The 10,573-nt window shown below is 41.2% G+C and overlaps 1 protein-coding gene across 3 annotated transcripts; it reads left to right on the forward strand.

Annotated features, from left to right (window-relative positions):
* The first annotated feature begins 1,377 nt into the window (after window positions 1-1,377).
* gsc (goosecoid) lies at window positions 1,378-10,364 on the forward strand. Of its 3 annotated transcripts, XM_042329900.1 has the most exons (4): window positions 1,378-1,899; window positions 2,392-2,651; window positions 5,515-5,619; window positions 10,211-10,364. In XM_042329900.1, exons 1-4 carry the CDS (start codon window positions 1,584-1,586, stop codon window positions 10,235-10,237), a joined length of 708 nt encoding a protein of 235 aa, XP_042185834.1. In that variant the 5' UTR covers window positions 1,378-1,583; the 3' UTR covers window positions 10,238-10,364. The 3 variants fall into 3 exon arrangements, with proteins under 3 accessions (XP_042185834.1, XP_024293743.1, XP_024293744.1); XM_024437975.2 differs by lacking the exon at window positions 10,211-10,364 and having other exon boundaries at window positions 5,515-5,883; XM_024437976.2 differs by lacking the exons at window positions 5,515-5,619; window positions 10,211-10,364 and adding an exon at window positions 3,004-3,769 and having other exon boundaries at window positions 1,379-1,899.
* The last annotated feature ends 209 nt before the right edge of the window (window positions 10,365-10,573 follow it).

Here is a 10,573-nt window from a genome sequence, read left to right on the forward strand (position 1 = left end):
GAAATAAGAGGTGTATGTGATATTTAATTGAACCTAAATGATTGTATCATTTGTCTGCATAGGCGTAATTGTCTGTACAATGTTCATTATTATATTTATATTCCAGGTGAATCGGGTCCCCACCACTCCTAATTCCTAAGTCTATCAAAAAAAAAAAAAAATCCCTGATAGTTTGAATGCAATCAACATTCTCCTGAATGTAAAACCCACGTTTTATTACCGAAGTGGATAACCCAGGGACTCCGAATAGACGTTCCCAGCACCTCAGTCCATTCTCACTAAATTAAATATGCGCCCTGAAGTAACATTCGCCTCATTTCCACCGTTGCATTTCATTTGATTAGGCGTGTAATTGTAATAAGTTTTCTCTAACGCTGAGAATAGAAGCGATAATGGCCGTTATCTTATCACAGCGAGAGGAATATGTTCATGGAACGAGTAGTTAGCGGAGGTGTTTAAAGTTAATACGCACGATTTCCTACCCATCGAGATAGCCCCGCTGATGGAGAAAACAGAGATAATCTCCTCACGACCATCTCCCGTGGTGAGCTCAGTGATGGTCGTGTCAGACCGACTGTTTCCCAAATAACATGCAGCAACACAGACTGAGATCCGGAGCCTCATATGCAATGGAATATATTTGATTAAATGTTATAGGCCTATATTTTCATTTTTATTCATTGTGTGTAGAATGGGAGTGAGGGGTCTATATTATGGTGTTATTTGGGGTGGGTATTTTGGGTTTTGGTGACAGAAAAGGTAGACCCTTGAGACGTGTAGATGTTGTCAAACTTGGGCCTGTTAACAAAATGAAAAAGATTATTAGTCACACACACACACACACACACACACACACACACACACACACACACACACACACACACACACACACACACACACACACACACACACACACACACACACACACACACACACACACACACACACACACACACACACACAGTTTCACAAATCGATGTAGTCTAGATAAAACGTTACAGCTACAATGCATATAGCATATAGATAGATTTGACAAGAAGCAATATCTGATTCTTCAATAACGTTAATGATTTCACAGGGAATACGTTTACCAATCCCTTTGCTGACAATGAAATTAACCTGATTATCTTACCTTGTAGCCTACAATTAACCCTCACGGCTGACATAGCACTGAGTTGGGTGGTTTGTTTCAAAAGTCTGCAAATAGTACGGATTAGCTTAATTGAATTAATTCTCAATACACAGATCTGTGCCTTTCACACCGTTGTGAGGTAAACCTAAAATCAGCCAATCTCTGCTCTCGGTTTGTCATCCGCTCCTCCAGCACAGGCGCAACTGGTCGGTGACGTCAGCCGAGCATATAATCGGGCTGGAGTTCAAGTGGACCACGAAAACAAGTTAGTGAAGCCTCAGTCAGAACGCATCCACCGGAGTCGGTCCAACGCGAGAGAAACACGCCAAAGTCAACAAACTCGATGTTATGACCCATATTTAGGAACTTTTTACGGACTTTCTCCTGACCTACACCGAATTTAGGACTTTTAAAAAGCAACGCATTTTATCTCCCTTTTCACGTATCGGTGATGCCCGCTGGTATGTTCAGTATCGACAGTATCCTGGCCGGGAGACCCACTTGCAAGGACTCGGTGCTCCTCCATCGGAATCCCCCGGTGGTGTTCTCTAACCTCACGGATTCCATCTACACTGCTACCGATTACAATGGACTCTACTCGCACGCAACTGGACCTTCTCCCCCGGGGATGCAGGCGGTGAACGGGACTAGAATAGGATATAATAACTATTATTACGGACAACTGCATTTGCAGGGCCCCAATGGCCCTGCGTGCTGCAGCGCTATCCCAACCCTCGGCTCGCAACAGTGCCCATGTATTCCAACAGGTAGGTTGCCCCTTTTAAAATATAAAAACGCTGCATGTTCCATTGGTGATGGACAATATAACGCTGTCTGTAATGACACTTAAAAGTTAAAACGTTATGTTTATAGGGGATGGTAGATATATTGAAGATTGGTTGGTGTGTCAATTTAAGAAATGCGCCCATTGCGCAACATTACAAAGACAGTAATTTTGGTGCCTATATAGCCTATCTAAGAAGCATATCTGTGGTATAGCCTATTCTAATTCAGTTGAACTTTTACGTATTAACTGAAATAGTTTGTGTGCTAAACTTTGTGTAGGTGGGAACATGGGATGAGTAGGCTATGTCATAGATGTGTAAAAGTGTTGTTTTTGGGTTAGTGCTCAGTTGTTTTTTCGTTTGGTTAATTTGTGATTTTGTCTGCAGGCCCATTGGGTGTGGTGCGAAATTAATTGCCTCACTGAGGATTTTTTCCCCTAATGTAATGTAATCTTTATTTATTTCTTCATGTAGGTTATGACAGCACGGGCTCCGTGCTCATCTCTCCCGTCCCGCACCAGATGATGTCCTATATGAACGTGGGCACCTTGTCTCGGACCGAGCTCCAGCTCTTGAACCAGCTCCACTGCCGACGTAAGCGGAGACACCGAACCATCTTCACCGACGAGCAGCTTGAGGCTCTGGAAAACCTTTTTCAGGAGACCAAGTACCCTGACGTCGGCACACGGGAACAGCTCGCGCGGAAAGTGCATCTACGTGAGGAGAAGGTCGAGGTGAGTGCATGCACGATGCAGTGTTGCTTGCGCTCCATCTCCCTATAGACATTAGGCTGCGTTAATTTTCAGAATGCCTGTGAATAATCTCTCCATTATTTAATGAAAAAAAAATATGGGTATCAACACAGAACGTTCGTTGCACCTTGTAAAAAAATTACGCTCATAGGCCTACGTGAAAGGACACATTCTATCCAAGCGTTATACGCACATAGTAAAAGCAATCGTTCACGTCTTTCTAGTGCCAGAAATATATTCGATTAAGCCCAAATTACCTTACAATTACTCTACAACACGGTCTAACAAATATTTCATACAAATTACAAATATTGTATCTTTTATTTTCGCATAGGTGTGGTTCAAAAACAGACGAGCGAAATGGAGAAGGCAGAAAAGGTCGTCCTCGGAAGAGTCTGAAAACTCACAGAAATGGAACAAATCGACGAAAATACCCACAGAAAAAACCGAGGAAAGCAAAAGTGACGTGGATTCTGACAGCTGATGTTGGTCTAACACAAAACGAGAAAAGACCGTTGGTTGCATATATGCGCAAATCTTGCACATCCACACCAATACATACAAGATTTTGACTTTTTGTACATAGTGTAAATGTCATGTGGACTGAAGTAATGAAATGTGTTGCCATGATGTTGCACAGTTGTATAGTAAATATTACTTTTTATTATTGCTATGGGGGTAGGCTATTTATATTTAATTTAAAGTGTAATGTTATGCATACCATCTCGAAGATGTGGTGTGCAAGGAGCCTGGACCAATTTTCTGTCGTGTCTCAATACTTTGCGATCTGACATGACATCTCATATGGATATTACTAAATGTTATAAATCTGATATTGTTTTATTATACTTGCGTGGTCTATTCATCATCACGATTTACTGCGAGGAATATTCTGAAACTACATCAATGGGAGAATATATTTTAGAGCTTACTAGACGGGGGCAACCTTTATAAGATAAATGGACTGAAGTATATTTGTCAACTCTTTACCAACAGGCGTGTTTTGGGGATTTTGACTGAAACGTTTTGTCTATATGTTGCAATTAACGACAATTACAGTAAGAATGAATATACATTAAATCATATCTGAATCATCTCTATTTCGTTTGTCTCTTTTCAATGAATGTATTTTTCTATTTATAATAATATTATCTAGTCATTTTGGAAATTAAAATGCTATCGATTTACATTAGTTGGTTGTTTCCCAGATGCAAGTCAATTGAAAACAGACGCACCGCAAAATACACACTTTTGCGTAGAAATAATGCTTGCATAGTAGTGGGTTACTTGATGGAGAAGTCATCAATGGTACAGGTGATATGGAGCTTCTAGTCTTATAACATTTACTAGAATGTGTCGTATTGGTAGAAAACACATTAAATTATTCTCGACCCATGCGCATAAATTAAACCTTGGATGTGGCAAAAATATACGCTGGGAAAATATATATTTTCGAATACTAAAACTGTTCACGAGCTATTTTTTTGTCCCCGTTTAATTAAATGTATCAAAAATCATGATCAAAAGCACAAATTATTTCGTTTACAACAGCAAAGATGAATCTATCACCAACATACTCAAAACAACAGGTGTTGTCGTCAAAAAAATGTTCATAACATAGGCTATATGTTTTTTTCGTTGCCTTTTTCATGAATTTGACAAACCAACAGTTGTCTTTTTAGCCTAATGATAACATTAGTTATGTTTCAGTGAACTTCACCACCAGCTGATATATCGACCTTTTCTGTCAATTCACAGGTGATCGAATAACTAACAATTTGGTCAGGAATGAATCCCAAAAACTACCAACCTAAATTCACCTCAGACAACATTAAATATCCTACACAACTCACTAAAAGTAAATAATCAACCGTTTTAGACAAGATATTGTACAAATGATGGGTCAGCTTCTCAAGTCATGTTTTCTCACACGGAATAAGGGAGATCCATTGTAATACACAGGAGGTAGCTCATAATACCGGTCATATATGGGAGGGCTGGTAATCAAATTCGATGGTGAATTATTTTGTAGAAAATAAAATAACGAATTAAACTTCAGCCCCACACCATGCTGGGAGTGTAAAAAAAATGTACAAATCACGGATTGCCCCTTTAATTTGCAATTCAAAGCGATTTACATACCTGATTCAAACCGTTTTCCATATTGCATGTTAGTGATAGTCAAAGCTTATCAGTATGTCTATGTCATACACAATTTATAACATTTATCTTAATTCCCCCATGTCTACACCAGCCCTAATATCTAACAGTGTCAACTAGTGTACATGGAAAGGCGTTGCAATTGTTACGTTGTTATATGGTGTTACTCACTTATATTTTAGGTTTTTGTGTATTACCAAATACCAATTATTGTCGGTGTCTTACCATTGATGTTAGTCCTAATTGTGTTATATTATATCTATATATGCCTAGTGTTGAAAAGTGGAGTGCTTATTTCCATAGGCCTACAATGAAATATAGGAAAACTGATCAGGAATGCATGCCCAATTTACATTTCAATACCATATTTAACAGCAATGCTAGGTAATGGAATTTTGGGTTAGAGATCTATATTTTCCGTCTTCCACGGTCAAATCACCCTTCACAAAAAAAACAGCTCCACTTGACCTTTAAAATTGTTTACATTTGTATGATTTCTATGAGTTTATGCAACAAGATGGTAAAATGCTATGAGGAGCTGCTTCAAAGCTCACATTTTGGTATCTCTTTACTATAGCCCCCTAATGCTAAGACATTGTAATATTTGTCTTACAGCTACAAACGACATTATAATATACGTCATAGGCAGTCATTATTGTTTTGTCCTTTCTGTACACTCTTACAGATGCTGTATCTCAACTTGATCATCCTGTTGTTGCAGGGATTTTCCTTCATGGCAGGAAATGAAAACTTTTTTCTAGTCTATTCAAGGTTTAATAAGACTTCTAAGGTATGTAATTTCCACTTTCAAATTTCAGACTTGATTTTCCCTAACGAAAAATGTATCAACCCCTACAACAAAACATGTAAATTCATTCTAATCCACATGATAATTCACATAAAAATATTATAATTTCCTGTTGCTGCATTATTATTTTCCTGCTGTAGCAACCTGGTTCAAAATTAAGATCCCATATATGTAGAAAAAAAAGTGCCATCTAGAACCTGTCCCCATAAGGGAACCCTTCAAATAACCCTTTTTGGTTCCAGGTAGGGCGTCGAGTTGTGCGTGCTGGTAGACGCAAATTATGTGTAGGCCTACGGCAGCTACGGCTGCATTTCGGATACGCTTGTATGTTGTAGCGTGGCACACATCTTTCTTGTGTTATTATATAAAACAACGTTTGTTGATGTGTATGGCTACATTTCAGATATATAAGTGTACATTTGAACAGCAGTAGGACCAATCTATCTTGTTTTAATAGGGCTCAAAAGCAATTCTAGTTGTGACTTAAAATGCTCCCCCCCCTCAGGCATGTCATCATAGAGCCGGGCCTATTGGGCTCCATATAGAACCCTTTCCCCAGTGTTTTCTACATGGAACCCCAAAAAGTTCTACCTGAAACCAAAAAGGGGTATTCTTTCTAAGAGCGTTGATCACACTGTGTGTCCCTCCCTACTCCTTACAAAACCCCCAGACCCACACACGTTCACGCCACACAAATCAAATATATTATCCCCTGTCATTACCTCATGGAAATGACACCATATAAAATCATGATATATACACCGACAGACCCTCCACAATCCTCAATTTTACCCATGTGCTGGTTTGGCATAGCAGGTACTGACATTGATTTATATTGAAATGCATTGATTTCTTATTAAAGGGGCAAGCTGGGATCTGATATGAGGGGTAATGTAAACGGGTTCCCATGCTGTGTGCCCTGCGTCTACACCAGGCTGTTTTGCATCTCAATTTGTAGATGAGGTATTTAAAGGTAATAGAAGATACATAGACACAATATAGGAATATTATTTGGTCTAAGATGACAGATATGGATTTTTTTATCAGTGTAGATTGAAAGTACAGTATATATCAGAGTGCAGTGAAAGTACCTATCAAGGTTTGATACAGTCATTTAAAATCAGGGTCGATGGCAACTGGTACACATTATACTTCTCTATATTTTGGAAGAACAGTGTGATAGCAATAAATATGCAGGAATTGTATTGGAGAGTCGAGCTTTTATTTTGCACCATCGTCTAATATGTGGAATCCTTTGAATGATTCGGAACACTTTTTAATCCCTAGATAGAAACATGGAAATTCCTAAAGTCTACATTATGTGAACATTTGATTAGTCCTTTGGGATAACTATAATCATTTAAGCAATGCGTGCAATAATGATTTCATCCTTATGATTGTATCTTGCTAATGATTGTCATTAGCTTCAGTATTTCACTGCTACATAATCTAAGACTATCATCAAGTAACACCCACTGCATTACCTCTACTAATCCCTAAAATAAACATTATGTTTTAAATCTAATTTTAATAATTCAATCAAGGGCATAATTATTCTAATCAAATTTCCAAGTGGTCAGTTTGATTTTCCAACCCACCAAATTTTCCAAGATAGGTACCAAAGAGATCCTATAATTCTGTTATATTTAAGTTATATTTAATTCTGTGATAGTTACTATCTGGTTGAGTATTTCCAGAGATAGATTTAATATGGGGAAAATAACTGCAGGACTCCTAAAGTGACAGTTTAAAACAGATTAGAGGAGGTCCTGAGCAGGTACTTAAAGATTCGTCCATACTATAGACCATGAAACACAACACATATTCCTAATGATCCCTTATACAGTATGTCCAGCTGTGATTTATAAAGTGTTGCAGCGCAGGGCGCCAGTGAAATATACAAAACACAGGGCCAGCCACAGTCATTAATCAATGCTTTTTTTCATGAGCAGTAATTTTCTATTTCACAAATTTAATGCTACTTTTTTCTCTCTGAAACAATCATTTTTTTGGGACCTCTTTTATGCATCGTTCCCGGCACTTGCAAAAATAGAGGTGGAGTCCAAGAAAAATTAGGTATTGAGTTAACTCTCAGAGAAGATAAATCTTTGCTCCTTTGCAAGCGTTTAGAGAAAACCTCTCTCTTTATTTTCTATTTTTCCCTCAGAAGTGTCGCTATGTTTTGAAGTGAGAGCTAGGCTCTCTGGCTCTCGCGTCCAGCCATTCTGTGGACAAGTTTCTCTTACATAAGCCTTTCTCTCTGCCCTGTGATGTTGAAAGCTGATGTATATACTCCCCGTATCATACTGTATCAGCCCCGAGGGCCCCAGCTCTAATGTTATTAGTACATGGGGTCTGGAGAGTCATAGTGCTGGGTGATTTGGCCTCTGGACTGACAGCTCTTGGGTGGATTCCCTGGTCGGTCTAAAGATAGACAAGGGTGTTGGCCTGCTCTGTGGTCCACTTCCATAGACATACTGTAAAATGGCCTCATCATGGCAGGCAGGACCTCCGAATGAAAGTTAAGACAAATAATGCATATTTTTACAAATGTAAACTTTCTACTATATTATTACCATATTTCACTGGGATGACGTGTGGTTTGGTGTTTGTTTTTGTTTTGTGCTGGACTCTCTCTCTCTCTCGCTCGCTCTCTGTCTCGCTCTCTCGCTCTCTCGCTCTCTCGCTCTCTCCCCCTCTCTGTCTCGCTCTCTGTCTCGCTCTCTGTCTCGCTCTCTGTCTCGCTCTCTCCCCCTCTCTCGCTCTCTTGCTTTCTGTCTCGCTCTCTCGCTCTCTGTCTCATTCTCTCGCTTTCGCTCCCCCTCTCTCTCGCTCTCTCTCTCGCTGTCTCTCTCTCTCTCCCTTCCCCTCTCCCAGCCAGCTGAAAAGGCCTGTTCCTTTCAGAATCACCTTTGCCTTAAGGCTAGATTAGGGCTGAGCGTACACACACACACACACACACACACACACACACACACACACACACACACACACACACACACACACACACACACACACACACACACACACACACACACACACACACACACACACACACACACACACACACACACACACACACACATCCAATGCCACCATTGGAGATGATAAACAAATACTTAATTGTAAGGATCCTTTTATAGCTGAGTTTAGCGCCTGAAAGCTCTTAACTACTGTAATGTTCTCTCTGACCAGCCGTGTAATTACATTGCCTGTCACCACACACATCGCAGCACACCAGTCATCGACTGACTTCTATTAGTCAGCGGGCCCCCTGCTAAACCGCTAAGGACCTTTAAATCTGGGAGCCAGCAGGTCAAGCCTAACCAACCGCTGCCAGCGTTCACTTATCTCAAAGGTGAACGTGGTGCTCGTAAAGTTCAAGACAACTCCCCTCTGAGGCAACGAGGTTCAGGAATCAGGGGCTATTCTGTGGGTCTTAAAGACCTTAGAGAGAGAGAGGGAAAAAGAGATAGAGAGGGGCAGAGAGAGAAAGAGAGTGAGAGAGAGAGAGAAAGAGAGAGTGAGAGAGATAGAGAGTGAGAGAAAGAGAGAAAGAGAGAGATAGAGTGAGAGAGATAGAGAGCGAGAGAAAGAAAGAAAGAGAGAGAGCATAATGTTTTTGCTGTGGCCACCACACGCCAAACCAAACACACATGAGTAATATGGATGAGGTATACCTCTACCTAATGTGTGCTTTTCTGCCCCTATTCATGCTGAATGCTGGATAATTGGGGTGTGTGGTGGGGCCCGGGTAGACAGGCAGGAGATGGGGAAGGGACTAGTATACACAGCTAGAGGCCGAGGGAGGGAGATGAGGAAGGTTTTAGTATACACAGCTAGGGGCCGAGGTCTGACCACTGATTACCACCGTGGGTTGAACTCAGCCACCCACAGGACCTGGGGAGCAAGGAGGCAAGGACGGATGAGGGAGGTGAAGAGGGGGGTGTGGATTTAGGGGGAGTGTGTGGGGAGTCAGAGGAGAGGGCATTGACTTGAGTGAGGACAAGGCAATGTGGGGTAAAAAGGGGGTTAGTGGGGTATGGTGGTGAGAGGGGGAGGGTGGTGCAGGGGAAAGAGGAGGAGAATTGGGGGATTAGAGGTATGTGCTGGGGTGAGTTGAGAGGATAAGAGGGGGATGAAAGAGGGGTGGGGTGAATCCAGGCTCATGTTTAGAGGGTGCTGTATTTGTACATGCCCCTTTAACCTGGCATAGAGTGTTCACCCCAAGTTAAAACCCGTGAGTGTAGCTGGCACAGGACCAGCTACACACACACACACACACACACACACACACACACACACACACACACACACACACACACACACACACACACACACACACACACACACACACACACACACACACACACACACACACACACACACACACACACACACACACACAACATTATAGTGTAGTGTGGGGCCTGCAACATTATCCAGACATAGAACCATCAACTATCAACTCGACACAACCCACTACTATGTACGCACGCCTGTGTAGTGCTTACGCCGGCATATTTATGTCACTATACAATGTAACCCTCCCCCCTCTCTCTCTCCCCTCCAGCGTCCCACCAACTGCCAGCTCCACTAAATGCCTGACAGTGGAATGGTTGTTTTTCATCTCACAACATCTCCCCTACACACCCGTCCCCTCCTCCCACCTCCCTCTCCCGTCCCTCTCTCCTCACGGTCGCTGAGTGAGCTAGGAGTAAATAAAACAATGTGTGGATTAATGATCAAGTGATTTGAGGGTCTGTGTTTTGTTCTTTCAGGGCAAATCACTCGCTATTTACTCAGATCATGAATCAAAATGATGCTCTGTATCAACAACAGAACTATGGTCCTGGGAAATTATGAAGGATAAATCACAAGTAAAACAGAATGACCTCTCTTCTCTCCATCCAACCACACATACGCACGCACTCAT

This window comes from Oncorhynchus tshawytscha, linkage group LG11, assembly GCF_018296145.1.
Source record: "Oncorhynchus tshawytscha isolate Ot180627B linkage group LG11, Otsh_v2.0, whole genome shotgun sequence".
NCBI classification, from domain to species: Eukaryota; Metazoa; Chordata; class Actinopteri; order Salmoniformes; family Salmonidae; genus Oncorhynchus; species Oncorhynchus tshawytscha.